Below are 22938 nucleotides of genomic sequence, written 5' to 3' on the forward strand. Positions count from 1 at the left end.
CTTGGATTCAAATATAAAGAGAAGAACCTGCAGTTAATGCTAATTGGTTGCTCCAAGAATTTGGTAGCCTGAAACAATATGGCTGTATATCTATACAGTCTTCATAAAGCCCTGAGAGAAGTTTTAGGTGAAAAGATGATGTTTGTCTTTTCTTGACCATAAGGAGCCTACCCAACAATTAGGTGGCAGAGTAAGGATGTGTGCACACATACATAACACAAGGATTCACATTTGGCAAGTGGCATAATGTTGGCACAATCCAAAGGACTTTAAGAAATTAGAGAAGGCTGGGCATAGTGGCTCATTTCTATAATCCTAGCATTTTGGAAGACCAAGGCAGGAGGATCACTTGAGGCCAGGAGTTTGAGACCAGCCTGGGCAAAATGGTGAAATCCCATCTCTACAAAAAATATAAAAGTTAGCCAGGCATGGTGGCATCTGCCAGTAATCCCAGCTACTTGGGAGACTAAGGTGGGAAAATCACTTGAGCCTGCAACAACGGAGGTTGCGGTAAGCCGAGATCACGCCACTGTCGTCCAGCCTGGGTGACAGAGTAAGACCCTGGGTCAAAAAAAAAAAAAAAAAAGGAGAAGATATTATTTATTTATTTATTTATTTATTTTTGAGATGAAGTTTCACTCTTGTTGCTTAGCCTGGAGTGCAATGGCGTGATCCCGGCTCACTACAATCTCTGTCTCGCAAGTGATTCTCGTGCCTCAGTCTCCCAAGTAGCTGGGATTACAGGCGTGCACCACCACGCATGCCTGGCTGGTTTTGTATTTTCAGTAGAGACAGGGTTTCACTGTGTTGGTCAGGCCGGTCTTGAAGTCCTGACCTCAAGTGATCCACCCGCCTCAGCCTACCAAAGTGCTGGAATTACAGGTGTTAGCCACTGCACCCAGCCGCAAAGATATTATTTTTGACTAAAAAGACTTTATGAAGGCGTTGGACCTTGGAGAATGAAGATGAGTTCTGGAAATTAGCTGGGGCTGACTTTTTGGCTGGTGTGCACATAACAGGTAGAAGGATAATAAGGCGAACAGAGGTTAGAGTCTGATTGTGGAGAATTGTGAAAGCAAAACAAATGTATATGTTTTTATGGAAATATATATACAACTGCTATTATGAAATTAGTTGCAGTCAGCATTTTTAAAATGAAACAGGAAATATCAGCATACATTATTCTTTTTTGTTTTTTGAAGACAGGGTCTTGCTCTGTTGCCAAGGCTGCAATGTAGTGACATCATCATGGCTTGCTGCAGCCTCAACCTCCCCAGGCTCAGGTTATCCTCCCACCTCAGCCTCCTGAGTAGCTGGGCTTATAGGCACACGTAACTATGCCGGGTAATTTTTGCATATTTTGTTTCACCATGTTGCCCAGGCTGGTCTCGAACTCCTGAGCTCAAGCAGTCTGCCCACCTTGGCCTCCCAAAGTGCTGGGAGTTTGTATTCTGAGCATGAGCCACTGTGCCCAGCCAGAATTCATTATTCTCTTTTTTTTTTTTTTTTTTAACAGGTTTTCACTCTGTCGCCCAGGCTGGAGTGCAATGTTGTGATCTCAGCTCACTGAAAGCTTCGCCTCCCAGGTTCAAGCAGTTCTGCCTCAGCCTCCTAAGCAGCTGGGATTACAGGCATGTATCACTAATGCCTTGCTATTTCTTGTGTTTTTAGTAGAGATGGGGTTTCACCATGTTGGCCAGGCTGGTCTTGAACTACTGACCTCAAGTGATCCACCTGTCTTGGTCCCCCAAAGTTCTGGGATTACAGGCGTGAGCCGCCATTCCCAGCCCAGAATACAGTATTCTTTTAAGGATTGTTTGTGAGGCTTTTGTTTCAGAGTGTGTGTGTTACCTATTTACTGGGGTATGAGGTAAAATTTTTTCAGTCTCAAAGTTCAAAAGCCTCTGCATTATTGGACTACAGGGCACTAATGGAGGATTTTTTTTTTTTTTTTTTTTTTTTTTTTTTTTTTTTTTTTTTGATACGGAATTTCACTCTTGTCCAGGCCGGAGTGCAATGGCGTGATCTCGGTTTACCGCAACCTCCACCTCCCGGGTTCAAGCCATTCTCCTGCCTCAGCCTCCCAAGTAGATGGGATTACAGGCATGTGCCACCAACCCCGGCTAATTTTGTTTTCTTGTTTTTAGTAGAGATGGGATTTATCTCTAGTTAGTTAGGCTGCTCTCGAACTCCTGACCTCAGGTGATTCACCTGCCTCAGCCTCCCAAAGTACTGGGATTACAGGGTTGAGCCACCACACCCAGCCCGTTGGAGGATTTTAAGTAATAAGCGTTAAAGTCTCACACAAGCTGAGGGGAGCGGGGAATGGGTTGATATTGTACCCATTAGGCACAGAGTTTGTTTTGTAAGATGGAGTTATGGAATGGATGGTTGTGCAACAAAGTAAATGTAACCCCACTACACCGTACACTTAAAAATGGTTAAGATACATTTTGTTATATGTATTTTACTACAATTTTAAAAAGATAAAACAAATTTTTTAAACTGTTACTTCCATATGGCGAGATTGGGGGAAATGTCTTTGTTCTCTTTCCCAATTTTTCTGTAATGAATGTGTTTTGCTTTCTTTCTTTCTTACTTTTTTTTTTTTTGATTAGTGTTTTGCTTTCATAATAAGCAAGTTAAAATTATATATATAATCAAAAAAGGAGTTAAAGGCTCAAAGCAAACTTAAAGGTTACTTGGTGGGATAGTATGAAGGAGAGCCCAGATGATGGGAGATGAGTTTGGAGGCTACCAAACTATTGTTTTCCAGGAACAATTTAATAAAATGTATGAGAGTGATAGCTGTGGAAATGAAAAGTCATAGAGACGTAGGAAACAATAACCCTAAGTACACAGGAGTGGAAAAGATGGGAGGGAAGAGCAAAGAAAACCCTTAAGATTTTTAGCATAGGTCCTAGAATGATAATATAGTATCCGTTAGAGGAAAACACCATCAGAGGAAAAGCTAATTCTGAGAAGGTAAGATGTATAGGTAAGCTGACTTTGGGTTGTGCCTGAGACTGGCTCAGAAAGGTTAGGGCTAAGGATAAAGTCTGGGTGGCCAGCTGTCTAGAACTGATGATCAAACCCCTGCTGGAACCTCTGTAGGATGAGTTTATTATCAGAAGAGGTTTGAAGAGCTATGAAAATAGAACAGGAAGGTATTATGCTACATGCTAAACCCTGGGTTGTAAGTTACAAAGGGCTATAATTTGAGTCAATAGAAATTAACTTTTGGGGCCGGGTATGGTGGCTCATGCCTGTAATCCTAGCACTTTGGGAGGCCAACGCAGGCAGATCACCTGAGGTCTGGACTTCGAGACCAGCTTGGCCAATAGGGTGAAACCTCATCTCTACTAAAAATGCCAGAGAAAAAGGCTGGGCATGGTGGCTCACACCTGTAATCCCAGTACTTTGGGAGGCCAAGGCGGGTGGATCACCTAAGGTCAGGCATTTGAGACCAGCCTGACCAACATGGAGAAACCCTGTCTCTGAGAAAAAAAAAAAAAAAAAAAAAAGGCCAGGCATGGTAGTGCATGCCTGTAATCCCAGCTACTCGGGAGGCTGAGGCAGGAGAATCACTTATACCCTGAAGGTGGAGATTGCAGTGATCCAAGACCATGCCATGACACTCCAGCCTGGGCAACAAGAGCAAAACTCTATCTCAAAAAAAAAAAAAAGGAAAAGAAAAAATTAATTTCAGAGAGCCCTCACTGTGGTGAATATAGGCAGTTTTATACTGTTGCACTGTAACAAGTTAAATTTATTACCTATGATCTTATTTGATTTTGGAGTTTGGTATAAATCATTGATTACAAATCCCTTATAAGATCATTGTTTTATTTCTCTTCTAATCCTTTTTGCTTTTTGTTTAATAAATGCTTTAATGATATACTAATTCTACATAAAATTAGCTTTCAGTAAGTCAAATACAATTATTTAAGTTTAGAGATTTGCTGATGGGAATTTTTAAAATGCATGCTCAGTAATAGGTATGATAAGTATTAAGAGCTTGAATGGCTTTCTTTGAACAAATTAAATTTTTTATTGTCTTTTTGCATGGAAGAATGATAAAAAGCTTTTAGAATATGTTTAAGTATATCGTTCTTTAAAATGAAAATAGTATACTTGGTTTTTAAAAAGCCATTTTATTGACAATTCACACTGAAAAAATGAAGTTTTTTTTAAAAAGCCATTTGATAGCTACTAATTTGAATTTCACGTGTGAAACCTTTTTTAAATGCATAAGAATGGCAGCACAGATAGTTTGAATTCTTACAGATTCCATTCCAAGCATCCTATTTGTATGGTGCTATTATATTGGTACAGGTAATATTTTATCAGAATCCGCATCAGGGATATAAAAATGTTTTGTTAGGTAATACCTCTTTAAAATGAATGCACTGCCAAAATTCATATATCCAGTCTGCTGGTGCCAGAGTTAATGCATAGCTTCACAGCAGTGGATTAGCAAATGAAAAGAGGTGCTCTGAACCCAGTGGAGGAAAATAGGAAGTGTCAAGAAAATACTCCCATCCTCCTTTCTTTTCTCCAAGCTCTTAGATCTTTGTGTGATGAGGCCCCTTTGGGGATACCCCAGTAACTGTCTGCCTGTCAGCTCCAGGTGGAGCACAAACTGGAGATTTCTGGTGATGGTGGCCTGGCTCTCAGCTCCTGCTTTCCACCCTGCCCCTGCCTCTGTTGTCCACCCGCTACTGGTTTCTTTCATAAATAGGGTAAATGGGCCCCCTGCCCTAAAATATTAATCTCATTATCTGCCATTCCACTATTCTGGTTTCACATATTTCTTTTTTTTTTCTTTTTTTTTTTTTTTTTGAGACGGAGTTTCGCCCTTGTTACCCAGGCTGGAGTGCAATGGCGCGATCTCGGCTCACCGCAACCTCTGCCTCCTGGGGTCAGGCAATTCTCCTGCCTCAGCCTCCTGAGTAGCTGGGATTACAGGCACGTGCCACCATGCCCAGCTAATTTTTTGCACTTTTAGTAGAGACGGGGTTTCACCATGTTGACCAGGATGGTCTCGATCTCTCGACCTCGTGATCCACCCGCCTCGGCCTCCCAAAGTGCTGGGATTACAGGCGTGAGCCACCGCGCCCGGCCACATATTTCTATTTTTGAAAAGATTTTATCTTTAAGAGACCCCCTTTTAAAATGCAAATACCCCTGGGAGAGGTCAGACCTTAGTCCTTAGCTAACATCTTGATTATCTGTTAGCACCTTAGTTGGTCTTAGTACACATTTGGCTGAGAAGACGGTAGCCCTGGCTAACAGTGATCAACTAGAAGGAAACTAGCATTTAAAATAATAATTTATTTTGTTACAATTGGCAGCTAAGATGTACTGAGGGCCATATTATTAAGTGCAGAAATTGTTCTAATTAATTCCCTCAACAACCCTATTGGTATTATTACCACTGTTACTTTACAGATAAGAAAACTGAGGTATGTAGCACATAATTGTGGTCACGTAGTAAATCCTGTCAAGTGTTAAACTCGGGGATTTAGATTCCAGGGGTGCTAACCATTCTACTGTAATACCTCTCTTCTACCATAATGTCTCTCAGATAGATGACATCTAATCAAGATTTCAACCTTTTCACAGTTTTGTGTCAAGTAGAATCATGTGTTCAATTATAGATGACACTTCCTGTTGAAGGCCAAGTACTTTGCTGTCATCTAAAGAGATTTTTTTTAGCAACAGCTTCAATGAAATGGGCACTTTTTTTATATTCAAGAGAATGTATTTGCAGAGTAGAGAAAGTGGTAAAGAGGCTAGTGTATAATTCAGCACATACATAACACTATCTGAGCTGTTTTAAAACTTATTTTGTTATTTTTACAATTTTGAAAGTATGGATGAATAAAGAAAGCACAGTAATTTGCAGTCCCATTACCCAGAGATAACCTCAGAATAAATGTATATATTCTCACCAGAGTTTTTTCTATGGAGCCTTTTCTGAATGTTGTGTAAGGTGTTAAGTTAACTCATTGTACCTGTTTAAAATTTTGGAACGAAATTATCTTTTTGAGAGTAAATGCTGGCGTTCTCTGCAAGGATATTCTTGTTTGCTTATTTGTTTTGAGACAGTCTTGCTCTGTTGCCCGGCCGGAGTGCAGTGGTATGATCTTGGCTCACTGCAGCCTCCGCCTCCTAGATTCAAGAGATTCTCCTGCCTCAGCTTCCCAAGTAGCTGGGACTACAGGCGCGTGCCACCATGCCAGCTAAGTTTTGTATTTTTAGTAGAGACGGGGTTTCACCATGTTGGCCAGGATGGTCTCAATCTCTTGACCTTGTGATCTGCCCACCTTGGCCTCCCAAAGTGCTGGGATTACAGGCGTGAGCCACTGCGCCCGGCCTAAGGATGTTGAACTAGTAATTATTTTCTATAATTTGCCAATAACATGTGTAACTGAATAAAAGGTAATACAGAGCCCTAGATTCTTCCCTTAACCTCCAAATTGAATCAGTTTTCTCAGCCAGTGTTTGTAAAGCACTAATTCTACTCTGCCCCCTTCTTCAAAACTGCTATAGCTTTAATTGCCTGATAATTTCTGGACACCTAGTCTCTCTTAATCACTTGTCCCTTCTCCAGAGCTCTTTGTAATTCAGATCCCTCTGTAACCCACAGATCTGATCATATCATTCTCCTCTACAGATTTCTTCAGTAGCTCTATGTTGCTCATAGGCCCTAGAAGCAAGCTTGGGGATGATTGGGGAAAGTAATTCTCTGAGTCCCCGGTATCAGCGAGTAGTTCTAGAAGGGGAGTTGCTGGTGTACGCAGACCTCAGGTGGCCACATGCCCTTGGCCTTGCTGACTACGTGTTAATGGAGGAGGGCCACAGCAAGGGCTCCCTAAAGTAACCGGCTGTCTAGGTCTAGATGCAGATGGTGCTACTGTGTGTTGAGAGTAGACTTGGTGGCAGTCAGGACAGAAGTGGAGAGACCATCTGGGGCCTTACTGCAGCAATCCAGCTAAGACTTGATTGTATCTTGGATCAGATTGGTGGCAGCAGAGGTGCTAAGTAGTCAGATTCTCCATCTATTCTGAAGATGGAGCCAACCATTTTTCTTGAAGGACTGATTTAGGGAGAGTCAAGAATGATTCCAAGGTTTCTTGCCTCAGTATAGAAAGATATGGGATAATGGAATATATTAATCACTGATGTCTCAATTTTGCCATTAGCAACTATGATGAAATCCTAAGTGTTCTAATAAACTACCATATTCAACCAGATTTTAAATCTCTGAAAATTTTGAGAGAGAGAGAAGTAAATTTAAAATGTGCACTTGAAACGTGTGAACATGGGGGCCGGGCATGGTGGCTCATGCCTGTAATCCTAGCACTTTGGGAGGCTTAGGCGAGTGGATTGCTTGAGGCCAGGAGTTTGAGACCAGCCTGGGCAACATGGCAAAACTCCGTCTCTACTAAAAATATAAAAATTAGCCGGATGTGGTGGCACATGCCTGTGGTCTCAGATACCCAGGATGCTGAGATGGGAGAATCGCTTGAACCTGGGAGGTAGAGGTTGCAGTGACCTGAGATTGCACCACTGCAGTCCAGCCTAGGTGAAAGAGTAAGACCCTGTCAGAAAGAAAGAGAGGTGGGGCGGGGGGAGGGGAAGTGGGGGAGGGAGATGATGTGAGAGTTGGGATACCTAAAAATTGAGGAACGATGACTAGATTTTACAAGAAGAGGTAGGAAGGAACCAAAAATCAACTGTTTTTGCAGTTTTCCTAAGGGCCTAGAGGTGGCACTTGCAGGTACCATTGAAATTTACAGTTTCAACTGCCCTAAAAATTTAATGCCTTGGTCATGATACATAGGATGTTTTTAGTGTTTCGTAACTAGGTCTCCACTCAAACCCTGAAATTTGTCTTCAATTTGTATTAAATCGATGAAAGAAAAGTGTTTTGTAATCACTATTTTTTAAATAAGATTTCTGTTTATTACATGTAAATAACTTACAGCAGAAGTGTTCCTGACTTTGATAAAGGAAAAATTTCTGGGTCAAAAAATTACATAAGCTTTTTTTAAAATAAGCTTATAATTTCAGATAGGTTTAGGCCTGCCAGAGTGTAATAAAAGCTTACTGCTACCCACTTCATATTCTTCCTTTTTTTCTCTTTATTTACTTTTGTACGTTCCTGAGAATATTCAAATACAAAAGCACATTCTCCACTTCTGTCTTTCTCTTTCCCTAAAGCCAATTATTATGTCTGTTTAGTCTCAGAGTATGGTATAGAGCCATGAATTAAAGGTAATTATTGATTGACTAAATCAGGCGTCCCCAAACTACGGCCCGGCCCGTGGGCCGCATGCGGCCCCCTGAGGCCATTTATCCGGCTCCCTGCCGCACTTCAGGAAGGGGCACCTCTTTCATTGGTGGTCAGTGAGAGGAGCACAGTATGTGGCGGCCCTCCAACGGTCTGAGGGACAGTGAACTGGCCCCCTGTGTAAAAAGTTTGGGGATGCCTGGACTAAATGGAAAAAAACAAGTTTAACGGTAATTAAATAGAATATCTGATTTATTTGAATAGGGTATTAAGATTTGTTCACTATAGCTACAGTTAAAACTACCATTTATTGAGCATTTACTATGGGTCAGATAAATATTGTCTATCAATTCTTCAACAGTTCAATTGAAATCGGTATGATTTTCTCTCTTTTACAGATGGTTTAGAGAAGTTGTTAAAACCTTTGCTCGAAACCATACATTTAACAGTGTGTGGCAAAGGTAGAATTCAAATCTACATTTTTCTGCCTTAAGACTCATTGTTTCATCTTTGATTATGCTTTATTAACTCAGCATGGGGTTCAGAATGTTTACAAATATTAGTGAGATATATTTGGGTCTTGACAACCCCAGTCCTTAAGAAAAAGGGTTGGGCGCAGTGGCTCATGCCTGTAATCCCAGCACTTTGGGAGGCTGAGGCAGGTGGATGACCCAAGCCTAGGAGTTCGAGACCAGCCTGGGAAACATGGCAAAACCCTGTCTCTACTAAAAATACAAAAAACAAATTAGCCAAGTATGGTGGCGCAGGCCTGTAATCCCAGCTACTTGGGAAGCTGAGGCACAACAATCATGTGAGCCTGGGAGGCAGAGGTTGCAGTAAGCTGAGATGGTGCCACTGCACTCCAGCCTGGGCAACAGAGCAAGACTTTGTCTCAAAAAAAAAAAAAATGTAGTTTTGGAAATTGCCCTCAGACTACTGGGTAAAAAGGATAGGTCTTAAGCTATTCTAGTGGAAAGTGATTACTACCCATTTTTCACCACTAGATGGTGGCAGAAAATTAAAAACAAAAGTTGTTAAAGGAGACTCGGAGAAAGTGAAATGTCGGCCTGGGGCAGTGGTTCACGCCTGTAATCCCAGCACTTTGGGAAGCCAAGGCTGGCGGATCACAAGGTCAGGAGTTTGAGACCAGCCTGAACAACATGGCGAAACCCCATCTCTGCTAAAAATACAGAAACAGTAGCTGGGCGTGGTGGTGGGTGCCTATATCTCAGCTACTCAGGAGGCTGAGGCAGGAGAATCCCTTGAACCTGGGAGGCAGAGATTGCAATGAGCCGAGATCATGCATTGCACTCCAGTCTGGGCAATAGAGCGAGACTCCATCTCAAATAAAATAAAATAAAATTGAATTAAATTAAAAATTAAGAGAGAAAGTGAAATGTCCGTGCTTTCAGAGCAAGGTGGATGTGAGATTAGGGACATCTAGAGCAAGGGAAAAGTAAGAACTGCCAATGGTGTTATAAGCAGCCTAGAAATCGGGAACAGAGGATACAAATCTTTATTATACTTGGGAAACCACCTCATGAAAAATATATGCATATTGTTTTTATTAACACTTGGCATTGTTCTGTTTAGTTTTCAGATGCTTCAAATGTGAACACAGACTTGTTTGGATTATGCGTTTCTCAGCTAGACTAAATAAATGCTAACAATGGATAAGTGCAAACATGTTGGGCAGTTGCAGCTTGCTCAAGACCACTCCATCCTCAACCCTCAGAAATGGCACTGTGAAGACTGCAACACGACTGAGTCCATTTGGGCTTGCCTTAGCTGCTCCCATGTTGCCTGCGGAAAATATATTGAAGAGCATGCACTCAAGCACTTTCAAGAAAGCAGTCATCCTGTTGCACTGGAGGTGAATGAGATGTATGTTTTTTGTTACCTTTGTGATGATTATGTTCTTAATGATAATGCAACTGGAGACCTGAAGTTACTGCGAAGTACATTAAGTGCAATCAAAAGTCAAAATTATCACTGCACAACTCACAGTGGAAGGGTCTCACAGTTCATGGGTACAGGTGATGATTCTTATTTCTTACATGATGATGCCCAATCTCTGCTTCAGAATGAAGATCAAATGTATGCTGCTCTTTGGCACAGGAGAAGGATCCTAATGGGTAAAATATTTCGAACATGGTTTGAACAATCACCCATTGGAAGAAAAAAGCAAGAACAATTTCAGGAAAAAATAGTAGTAAAAAGAGAAGTAAAGAAAAGACAGCAAGAATTAGAGTATCAAGTTAAGGCAGAATTGGAAAGTATGCCTCCAAGAAAGAGTTTACGTTTACAAGGGCTTGCTCAGTCAACCATAATAGAAATAGTTCCTCTTGAGGGGCCAGCACAGACTCCAGCATCACCAGCAAAAGATAAAGTAGTCTCTACCTCAGAAGATGAAAGATCTAAAAAAGTCAGTGACTCCTCAGTTAAACGAAGGCCAGTAGTAACTCCTGGTGTAACAGGATTGAGAAATTTGGGAAACACTTGCTATATGAATTCTGTTCTTCAGGTGTTGAGCCATTTACTTATTTTTCGGCAGTGTTTTTTAAAGCTTGATCTGAACCAATGGCTGGCTGTGACTTCTAGTGAGAAGACAAGATCTTATAAGCATCCACCAGTCACTGATACAGTAGTATATCAAATGAATGAATGTCAAGAAAAAGATACAGGTTTTGTTCGCTCCAGACATTCAAGTTTGTCATCAGGACTCAGTGGTGGAGCATCAAAAGGTAGAAAGATGGAACTTATTCAGCCAAGGGAGCCAACTTCACAGTACATTTCTCTTTGTCATGAATTGCATACTTTGTTCCAAGTCATGTGGTCTGGAAAGTGGGCCTTGGTCTCACCATTTGCTATGCTACACTCGGTGTGGAGACTCATTCCTGCCTTTCGGGGTTATGCCCAACAAGATGCTCAGGAATTTCTTTGTGAACTTTTAGATAAAATACAACATGAATTAGAGACAACTGGTACCAGTTTACCGGCTCTTATCCCCACTTCTCAAAGGAAACTAATCAAACAAGTTCTGAATGTTGTAAATAACATTTTTCATGGACAACTTCTTAGTCAGGTATGGATTTTTTTAAATCTTATTTTTATCATGGGGAGTTTATAGAGTGAAGCCTATAAGTGGGCATATTCTATGTACATCTAGTATGTTGAGCTGGTACCATTTGCAGGTCAAAATAGATTATTTTTATAAATATGTGTAAAGAAATCAGCTCACACATTTACAATTCCCTCTTTTATGAATCATTGGAAGTAGTTTTACGTCCATGGTATCAAAAGCTTTTAGAGGGAGGGAGAAATCAGGAAACAGAGCTCTCTAGGTTACCAATATAACATTCATTGTCTGAGGGATAGAAGAGGAGGGTTTAAATCCCAGAAGGAACAGATTTGAAGATACTGCTATACTGGGGATGAAAATAGTGCACATGGCTGGGCACTGTGGCTCATGCCTATAATCCGAGCACTTTGGAAGGCTGAGGTGGGTGGATCACCTGTGGTCAGGAGTTCAAGACCAGCCTGACCAACATGGTGAAACCCCATCTCTACTAAAAATACAAAAATTAGCTGAGTGTGGTGGCAGATGCCTATAATCTCAGCTATTTGGGAGGCTAAGTCAGGAGAATTGCTTGAACCCAGGAGGTGGAGGTTTGCAGTGAGCCAAGTTCATGCCACCACACTCCAGCCTGGATGACAAAGCAAGACTCCGCCTCAAAAAAAAAAAAAGAAAGAAAATGGTGCACATTTGACCAATTTCAGGTACCAAGGAATAGCCCTGGAGGACTTCCTATAAAACCAAAGCGTCATGGTCTAAGAGCTTTAACAAGTAAACAATTGTAATTTCATCATCTTGTTCAGGCTGGTCTTGAACTCCTGACCTTGTGAGCCACAATGCCACCACACTCGGCTTCAGTTTAACTTTCACTGTAATAAGGTCATCTTTTGTTTTTATAGCATACTTTCCTAGATATTGTTGTTTAAGTATTTCAGATGTATTTCTCCTTAAGGAATATCTATGAAGTTTATTTTTCAGTGTTTCAAAAATGCAAAGACTTTACTCTGTGTCAGTTAGCAAAAAGAGTTGTACTTGTGTTACATGCAATTTTACTTCTCCATCTTTCTCCGTCATTTTCTTTTTATGCAAAAGTTTTTAAATACGCTATTATAGTTGTAGGAAACCTATATAAGAAATCTATGTAGAAAAAGTGAAAAATCATTTTCTAATCCTGTAACCCCACAATCCATGGGTAAAACTATTAATATTTTGGTATATTTTCTTCTAGTCTCTTTTTCTCCTGCACATATCTACATATTTTCCCATAATTGGTCATTTTGCTCTTACCTACTTTTCCCATTTAATGTTGTGATGATTTTCCAGTCATTAAAAATATTTAATCATTCTTTTCAAAACATTTCAATGTTCATCATTTTTTTGTATATTTTTGTTGTTTAACATCATGTTTATAGTATAACTTAGTTAACCATTCCCCTATTGTTGACTGTTTTTAATTTTTTCCATTTTTATGAATTAATTTTTCCAATTTCCTTTTGACAGAGTTCTGGACACTGACTTTGTCAGAGTAAAGACTTCTGTTACTTGGTGACAAAGTTCTTTCCGTGAAGTGTTTTTCTTTTTTCTTTTTAAAATATATTTCCAGTAATATGAAGAGTGGCTATATGTTTGTTTTTTCCTTTATAAATGAATTTTGAAATTAATACAAATTATTATATCAATTTTTTGCTTTTCTTTCTTTAATACACTCTTAGGGAACTGGTTCTCAGGAGATTTAAGACAGTTGGTTGCTGGAATGTGTTTTCCTTTTTTTTTTTAATGGAGACGAGGTCTCACTGTGTTGCCTAGGCTGGTCGCGAACTCCCAGGCTCAAGTAGTCCTCTGCTTTGGCCTCTCAAAGTGCTGAGATTACAGGCATGAGCCACTACACCCAGCCTAGAATGGTTTTTTGTGTGTTTTTTCTTTTGTCTTTTTTTTTTTAATTCAAGAAAATTCTCACAATGTCAGGCCCTGGCACTACTGAGTCCCTAGACTATAAACACCAGGAGTGTTCTTTGTGTCCATTTGTTAAATCTAAAATCTGTATTAGAACTGGTTTATTTATTTCATTGCCTATGACAGGACCATAGCTTGTACGAAAGAGGTTCTTTATAATATTTTATATCATGTCTGACTTGCTAGTTTATGGAGTCTGTCTTCAATTATGTGAAGTGTTTGTTGGCATTAAATCCTGCTGAATGTCTCACTGAAGTTACTATTCAGGTCCTTTCCAGTTGCTACGTTGCCTATGTAAGTTGTTAAAACAGCTCCATGTTTTTCGTTTTCTGTTAGGAAGGGGATTTTATTGTGATGTTTAAGAGTATAACATCATTAGAAAATGAAAACAAAAAAAAGACAATATAAAGAGTATAACATAATTATTTATGTCATATATCATGTCTTTTGAAATAATCAGTTGTCAGGGCCTAACTGTGTAATGAAAAGACAGTATTGCCAGGCGTAGTGGCTCACACCTGTAATCCTGGCACTTTGGGAAGCCAAGGCGGGTGGATCACCTGAAGTCAGGAGTTCGAGACCAGCCTGGACAACATGGTGAAACCCTGTCTCTACTAAAAATACAAAAAAGTTAGCCAGGTGTGGTGCACGCATCTATAATCCTATCTACTGGGGAGGCTGAGGCAGGAGAATTGCTTGAACCTAAGGGGCCAGAGGTCAAAGTGAGCCAAGATCACACCACTGCACTCCAGCCTGGGCGACAGAGTGAAGCTCCGTCTCAAAAAATAAATAAAAAGAAAAGAAAAGATAGTATTTTACTTCTAATATGGTTAAGATTGGATTGAGCTAAGAGGTTATAGCATTTGGAGTTAAGAAAAAAAAAAAACAACAGCAAAAGATGCAGGAGAGGCTGAGTATAGTGGCTCATACCTGTAATCCTAGCACTTTGGGAGGCTGAGGTGAGCAGATCACCTAAAGTCAGGAATTTGAGACCATCCTGGCCAACATGGCAAAGCCCCGTCTTTACTAAAAATATAAAAATTAGCTGGGTATGGTAGCTGGTACCTGTAGTCCAGCTACTCAGGAGGCTGAGGCAGGAGAATCACTTGAACCTAGGAGACAGAAGTTGCAGTGACCCGAGATTGTGCCATTGCACCCTAGTACAGGGGACAGAGCAAGGCTCTACCTCAGAAAAAAAAAAGATGAAGGAGAAACAGTGAGGAACCTCGACTGACATAAATACATTAAATTTAATGCATGTGAATAAACATCATATGTATATATCTATATATACATATAGAAATACGTTTCTATTCAGTGTGTCTACAATTTGGATTTTTATCTAAATGTAATGCCCTTAGAGCTTTTTGAATGCCCAGTAGTTAAAGCACCTAATTCATGATGGTACTAATAACAGTCCTTTGGAAGGAAAAATTATAATGAAAGACTTCCTGACAAGAATGTAAAGCAGATTATTCAGAATTCTAATGGTGCATTTTCTTTTTTTTGGGGGGACAGAGTTTCACTCTTGTTACCCAGGCTGGAGTGCAATGGCGCAATCTCGGCTCACCGCAACCTCCACCTCCTGGGTTCAGGCAATTCTCCTGCCTCAGCCTCCTAAGTAGCTGGGATTACAGGCATGCGCCACCATGCCCAGCTAATTTTTTGTATTTTTAGTAGAGACGGGGTTTCACCATGTTGACCAGGATGGTCTCGATCTCTTGACCTCGTGATCCACCCGCCTTGGCCTCCCAAAGTGCTGGGATTACAGGCTTGAGCCACCGCGCCCGGCTAATGGTGCATTTTCATGAGAAAAGCTTATTTATTGGCAGTGACCTCTAGTGAAAAGAGTTAATGTTTTGACGGAAAGATTATAATTTTAGGAATGAATATTCTTATTTGCAGGTTACATGTCTTGCATGTGACAACAAATCAAATACCATAGAACCTTTCTGGGACTTGTCATTGGAGTTTCCAGAACGGTATCAATGCAGTGGAAAAGATACTGCTTCCCAGCCATGTCTGGTTACTGAAATGTTGGCCAAATTTACAGAAACTGAAGCTTTAGAAGGAAAAATCTACGTATGTGACCAGTGTAACTGTGAGTAAAGACGGTGTGTTCTCTGTGCTCTCCTAGGAATAATAAAGAGAAATGCAGATGAGAGGAAGCAGAAAATCTTTAGCAGTTATGAAAATGAACTTTAGTTCATTGAAATAAACAGATTTTCACTTTATAATTGGCATTTATGAACTATGTGTTTGTTGTGCTGTATTGTTGGAATTCAAATTGTTTCTGATCCTGTAGACAATTTTGGAGGGAGAAGATCATAAGAAGTTTAAATGTGATATGTAGAGCAAAATAAAGTATCAAAGAGGAATGATGAAAGCATGTCATGTAGGGTGAATGAAACATTTGCTCTATGAGCTTTTTTTTTTGCTATATATCAAAATGATATGTAGATAAATGTGTGTGTGTGTGTCTATATACATAAAATAGGAAATAATATATGCTGGACTGCTGCTGTAGAGATTGGCTTCATCAAAACAAAGATTTCTCCAAAACCATACACTGTCTCTTCTGTGTTAGTTATTTCCAGTGTCTACAGATAGAGGTAAGATACTTTCAAGGTGCTCACATTTCTAGTGGAGGAAGCGAATAGACGAATAGACGGGATCTGCTATGATAAGTGCTCTAATAGAAGAGAGCACAGGAAACTGACCCTGGGGGCAAAACAGCCACTTAAGAGAAGCATCTTTCTCCAAGGTAACGGTGTGTAAAACCGCATCAGATTTGCAGTGCTGGCTAGGCACAGTGGCTCACACCTGTAATCCTAACACTTTCGGAGGCCAAGGCGGGTGGATGGCTTGAGGTCAGGAGTTCAAGACCAGCCTGGTCAACAGCAAAACCCCATCCCTACTAAAAATACACAAATTAGCCAGGTGTGGTGGAGCGCATCTGTAATCCCAGCTAATTGGGAGGCGGAGGCAGGAGAATTGCTTGAACCAGGAGGCAGAGGTTGCAGTGAGCCGAGATGGCGCCACTGCACTCCAGCCTCAGTGACAGAACAAGACTCTGTCTCAAAAAAAAAAAAAAATCTGATGTGTCTTTATCTCCTCTTTTGATGTATACATAGCAGGAGTTAAGCTATGAGGATGCAAAGGCATAAGAATGATCTAGTGTGGGCCTGGCACAGTGGTTCATGCCTGTAATCCCAGCACTTTGGGAGGCCAAGGTAGGCAGATCACAAGATTAGGAGTTCAAGACCAGCCTGGCCAACATAGTGAAACCCCATCTCTACTAAACATACAAAAATTACCTGAGTGTGGTGGTGCATGCCTGAAATCCCAGCTACTCAAGAGGTTGAGGCAGAATTGCTTAACACAAGAGGTGGAGGTTGTAGTGAGCTGAGATGGTGCCATTGCACTCTTGCCTGGGTGACAGAGAAAGACTCCATCTCAAAAAAAAAAGAAAATAAGAATGATCCAGTGGACTTCAGAGATTCAGGGGAGAGAGTAGAAGGGGAAGGAAGGATAAAACATCACACATTGACTACAGTGTACGTTGCTTGGGTGATGGGTGCACCAAAATCTCAGAAATTATCACTAAAGAACTTACTCATGTAACCAAACGCCACCTGTTTACCAAAAACCTATTGAAATATAAAGAATAAGATCTACTTACATAGCATCTTAGTATTGATATTATATATATATAGTATAAACATGTAGTATACTATATAGATGCTATACTATAGTTTATACTATACTATGTTTGTATATATATTTTATACATGTATATATATATATGTATTCTCCCTAATTTCCTTATCTCAGAAATAGATTCTAGGGCTTTAGAGAGTAAACTTTCAAGGTAATGTTAAAAAAAAAAAGAAACAGGATATTCCCACATTGAAGAAATGTTATATCAATTGATGGTTTCCTAGGAAAACTTTAACACTTTTTTCTGAGTGCTGTCTAATGTGAGCTCATAAAATTTATAAGTTTTTTAAAAAATAAACCTTTGTCAAAGCTTTTATGATAAAGTATTATTTTTTCTTGGATATAAATGTGAAGAGTCCTAAATGCTTTCATCACCAAATTCGGGGGTAATATTATGAATGCAGAATATGGTTTTATAGCAGATTTCTATGTGTTTACTAAGGCTACCAAATACAGGCCTAAAAAAGCTGCTTTAACACAGCAGGGCAAAGGTTTACAATTATACACCAGGGAGCTGACATCCCCTATCTGGCTACGAATGGACCAGATGTGCTGGGAGACAATCCAGAAGCAGTTCCAGGAGCTTCAGCAGCAGCCAGATACCTGAATCGCAGGGTTAGACACCTGGAAGAAAGGCTGCTGATGGCCAGCAAAGGTGGCTTAGAGGTCAGCTTCACAGTGGACTGAGCCTACTTTTCACATGAGAAGCAGCTGCTGCCATGGCCGGAGTCGGAGCTGGTGTACAAGTTGAAGGATAGCTCCTGGACATCAGGAACAAACTGCAGCCGATGGCCCAGCTGCAGGACAGTCCATAGGTGGACCTCTAGAGAAGCAGAAGGGACAAGAAGAATCCTGAGTTCCAGCTGTTTAAAATATGGTGCAAAAAGAGCAAAAGCAAAATGCTTGAGTGAGGGAGGCCTCAGATGCAGTGCTGGTGAAGGCCTGCTTTCCTAAGCCATTGGCCAGGGCTGGGGTGGTCCCCAGGAAAAGTGGAGGGGTGTTCTAGGCAGTCAGGACCTTCCTCTGGGGTCCTGACTAGCCTCAGAAAATGAACTGACCACACATTTTTTTTTTCTTATTTCTTTTTTAAATCTTTTGACCACAAACGTTTAAATTAAGAGTTTGGGAATGTATATTAAAATGTTTAGGGAATGTTTTAACTTTTCCTATTAATTGGTATAGACAGTTCCATTTGAAAATATTATGGCTGGACATGGTGGCTCACGCCTGTAATCCCAGCACTTTGGAGGCCAAGGTGGCAGATCGCGAGGTCAGGAGTTCGAGACCAGCCTGGCCAACATAGTGAAACCCTCGTCTCCACTAAAATTACAAAAACTAGCTGGGCATGGTGGTGCATGCCTGTAGTCTTGAGGCTGAGGCAGGAGAATTGCTTGAACCTGGGAGGCGGAGTTTGTGGTGAGCTGAGATCATGCCACTGCACTCCAGCCTGGGCAACAGAGCAAGACTCTGTCTCTAAATAAATAAATAAATAAAGCAGTATACTTTCTTCTATTACATGATATGCAAGATTATTATTAAATGATGTGCTTGTTTACAGATCTAGCTAACTTGACTAGCTCTTAAGTTTTTTGTTTAATTGCGGATCATGAGTTTCTCAAGAGCAAAGCTTATGTCTGTATCTCTAGCACAGTACAATGCCTGGAACACAGTAGGTATTTCTCCTTTCTGACTTAATTAAAATGAAGATTTACTCAGCTTTTCCCTGCATCTTTAAATTAAATTTGATTTTTATTCTTTGATGTTACAGCAAAGCGTAGAAGGTTTTCCTCCAAACCAGTTGTACTCACAGAAGCCCAGAAACAACTCATGATATGCCACCTACCTCAGGTTCTCAGGCTGCACCTCAAACGATTCAGGTCTGTATTAACACCAGTTGCAAAGTGATTATTCCTTGTGCTTATGCTTCAAAACTTAAAGAATGCTCCTCCTAATCACCTTCTGGCAAATGAATTAACTTTTAGTACCGTATGCTTGGCTAGTGAATGACTTACATTTACTTATTTATTTATTTAGAGATGGAGTCTCACTCTGTTTCCCAGGGTGGAGATGGGGTTTCACCATGTTGCCCAGGCTGGTCTCAAACTCCTATGCTCAAGCAGTCTACCCATCCTAGCCTCCCAAAGTGCTGGCCGGGTGCGGTAGCTCATGCCTATAATCCCAGCACTTTGGGAAGCCAAGGCGGGCGGATCACCTGAGGTCAGGAGTTTGAGACCAGCCTGGCCAACATGGTGAAACACCGTCGCTACTAAAAATACTAAAATATAGCTTAGCATGGTGGTGCATATTTGTAATCCTAGCTTTTCGGACAGCTGAGGCAGGAAAATTGCTTGAATCCAGGGGTTGGAGGTTGCAGTGAGCAGAGATCTTGCCATAGCACTCCAGCCTGGGCAACAGAGTGAGACTCCATCTCAAAAACAAATAAATAAAAAACAAACACAAAAATGAAAATACAAGAATTAACCATGCACGGTGGCACGTGCCTGTAATCCCAGCTACTTGGGAGGCTGAGGCAGGAGATTTGCTTGAACCTGGGAGGCAGAGGTTGCAAGTGAGCCAAGATCATGCCATTGCATTCCAGCCTGAGTGACAGAGTGAGGCTCTGTCTCAAAAAAAAAAGAAGAAGAAAAGAAAAAGAAAAAAAAGTGTTGAAATTACAGGTGTGAATCACTGCACCCCGCAGAATATTTCTAATGCCTTAGATGTCCCCTGTGTGCCTGTCAGTCTTACTCCTTTCCCCTCTCCTCAGAAGGAAACCATTATGAATTTTGGGTATAGTATTATCTTACTGTTCTTCATCATTTTGTTGTATTTCTTTCTTTTTTTTTTTTTTTTGGTAGAGACAGGGTTTTGCCATGTTGCCCAAGCTAATCTGGAAACTCCTAAACTCAGACAATCTGCCTGCCTCAGCCTCCCAGTGTGCTGGGATTATAGGCATGAGCCACTGCACCTGGCTGAGAGATACTGGAAAAACCAAACTCAGTTTCTCCTACTATACTCTTACAACAGAGAATATGAATGTGGCTTCTGCTTACCAAAATGTATCGGAGATTTCTCCCCACCAAGCAAGCAGTCACTTCTGCAGTGAACACCAGCTGGGTGTCCTCCAATTCAGTTCTGACATTGTCTACCTGGAGGTAGCATCCATTCCTACAAATTGAGAGCTCAGTCCCACAAGACTGATCCTCACCTCAGACACCAGTCATAACTCCAGGTTTGTGGAAGTTCTGACCAACCTGCTGGCTGTAAACTTAATGGGATTCCCACCAGCCACTCCCCTGGTTTGATTAATTTGCTTGAGGGGCCCACGGAATTCGGGAAAACCTTTGTGTTTACCCATTTATTACAAAGGAGAGTTTCAAGGATACATATGAACAGCCACATGAGAGAGATGTGTAGGGCATGGCTTGTGGGAAGGGGTGTGTAGGTTCCACATCCTCCCTGGGGGTGCCACCCTCCAGGAACCTCAACATGTTTAGCTATCGGGAAGCTCCAGAACCCCCTCCTTTTGGGATTTTATGGAGGCTTCAGTACACAGGCATGATTGATTACATCATTTCCCCACCCCACCCCCCGCCCACCCCCGTTCCCTCTGGGTGTGGAGGGCAGTGTTGGGGAGGAAGCTGAAAGTACCAACCCTCTCTAGTCATTCCCAGGTCTAGCCCACAACCTGAAGCTATCTAGGGGTTGCCAGCTACTAGTCTCATTAGCATACAAAAGATACTCTTATCACTCCAGAGATTCCAAGAATTTTAGGAGATATATCTCAGGAAACTGAGAGGAAGACCAAATATGTATTTCACAACTATACAGAGAGATTGGATTATGACTTACAGTCCAGCAGACAACATAATTTGCATGGTTCATCTTTAGTTCCGTATCATTTTACACTGTACCAAGCATTTTCACATTTATTTTTTTCTATCATAAAATTATGTTCCTGTCTCTCCCTTCTCTACCTGTTGTTATTTGTCTGAAGCTCATGTTTTAGTACTTGACTACTGTATTTTAATCTGTCTGCCTTGTCTCTGTACCATACTACCCCAAACTGGACTATAATAATCTCTTGAACTACCACGTTACATACAGTATTTACTCCTCATAGCACCAACTCATTATGCCTATTGATAAACACACTGCTGGCCATGCTGAAATCCAGTCATGGGAAATATGACCAACAGACTGAGAAATGACAGGATAAGGGCATTCTTTGAGTTCTGTCACTAATGGGCGGTTGTGCTGATGTACACACAGTGAGGGGACACAGTTCCTATTTTTTTAGTCTGAAAATCTCTGAAGTGTTCTGAGGAATTAGAAGTGCCCTGTTTTGTTTTCCTCCATACCTGGCCAAGAAGGATCCAGACTGTGTCTCCCATCTGGGATAACCCTCTTCATACCATGGCAAGACAATAAGGAATTAAATACCCTCTGGTGGGCTGGGCACAGTGGCTCACAACTGTAATCTCAGCACTTTGGAAGGCCAAGGTAGGCAGATCACTTGAGGTCAGAAGTTCAAGACCAGCCTGGCCAACATGGTGAAGCCCTCTCTATTAAAAATACAAAAATTAGCTGGGTGTGGTGGCACACACCTGTAGTCCCAGCTACTTGGGAGGCTGAGGCAGGAGAACGGCTTGAACCTAAGAGGCAGAGGTTGCAGTAAGCCAAGATTTCACCAGTGCACTCCAGCCTGGGTAACAGAGTAAGACTCCTTCTTAAAACAAAACAAAACCCAACTCTTTCATGGCCTTGACTTTTGTTAGCGGGTAACTGCCCCCATAAGGCAATACTTTTCCAAAAAGTTAGTATTTTTTTCCTATCATCATCTAAAGACAAGGCAAAATAAGCCAAAATTCCTCCATATATAGCCAACTTCAGCATTGAAAGAATTTTATATATAATTTGTATTCCATATTTCCTGGGGTCACCTGTTACAACTGTCTAGACCTAGTACATGGCTATTTTCCCTTAATTGTGTTGATAATTTGACTCCGGTTTGTTCACAGGTGGTCAGGACGCAATAACAGAGAGAAGATTGGTGTTCATGTTGTCTTTGAGGAAATCTTAAACATGGAGCCCTATTGCTGCAGGGAGACCCTGAAATCTCTCAGACCGGAATGCTTTATCTATGACTTATCTGCGGTGGTGATGCACCATGGGAAAGGATTTGGCTCAGGGCACTACACTGCCTACTGCTATAATTCTGAAGGAGGTATAGATAAGAAAAAGTATTTTATCTTGGGTTGGACTTGGAAGCTGGAGTTCAGCCTTTAATGATTTCTAAACTGACTACTAAATCATAAACAAAGCTACTTGACTGCTTATTTTCTTAGGGAGAATACCTCTGGAGGTATTTTAAAAATCAGAGTTTATGCATCAAGTATTTTCTGGTTTTGCAGTACTTTTGACTAAGGGCTGGAGGGACATAGTAACGGGGATAGTCTTGTTGCTAACTAAAAGTGAGTGTTAAAGACACACTTTGAAGAGCAGGTCCTGTTTACTGGCTTACCTGTTAATTTTGTTAAAGGAATAGGGCACCTAATGAACTGGGGGATCACAGATAGTTAGAACAAACACCGTGTTCAAGTTTAACATACAAAACTCACTTTTATTTTCTGCCTTCTAGTGTAGTTCTAGCAAAAGTGATTAGATTGAGATTTCTTTTTATTTTTTTTTTCCTCCCCTCCCCAACCTTTTTCTGTCACCAGGCTGGAGTGCAGTGGTGTGATCTCGGTTCACTGCAACCTCCACCTCCTGGGTTCAAGTGATTTTCCTTCCTTAGCCTCCTGAGTAACTGGGACTACACCCTCATGCCACAACGCCCAGCTAATTTTTTGTATTTTTAGTAGAGATGGGGTTTCATTGTGATAGCCAG

At 41.0% G+C, this 22938-nt stretch overlaps 1 protein-coding gene across 2 annotated transcripts in view; it reads left to right on the forward strand.

Moving 5' to 3' along the window:
- USP44 (ubiquitin specific peptidase 44) overlaps positions 1–22938 on the forward strand; it is a 33861-nt gene that overhangs the window by 6022 nt on the left and 4901 nt on the right. The window contains exons 2-6 of one of the 2 annotated variants that reach the window (XM_074402392.1): positions 1517–1631; positions 9893–11384; positions 15234–15429; positions 18817–18925; positions 22070–22275. In XM_074402392.1, coding sequence (XP_074258493.1) covers positions 9960–11384; positions 15234–15429; positions 18817–18925; positions 22070–22275 — 1936 coding nt within the window. In that variant the 5' untranslated portion in view covers positions 1517–1631; positions 9893–9959. The remainder of the gene's footprint in view (positions 1–1516; positions 1632–9892; positions 11385–15233; positions 15430–18816; positions 18926–22069; positions 22276–22938) is intronic. The other variant, XM_074402393.1, reaches the window with a different exon arrangement.

Source organism: Saimiri boliviensis, chromosome 7 (genome assembly GCF_048565385.1).
Source record: "Saimiri boliviensis isolate mSaiBol1 chromosome 7, mSaiBol1.pri, whole genome shotgun sequence".
In the NCBI taxonomy this organism is placed as follows: domain Eukaryota; kingdom Metazoa; phylum Chordata; class Mammalia; order Primates; family Cebidae; genus Saimiri; species Saimiri boliviensis.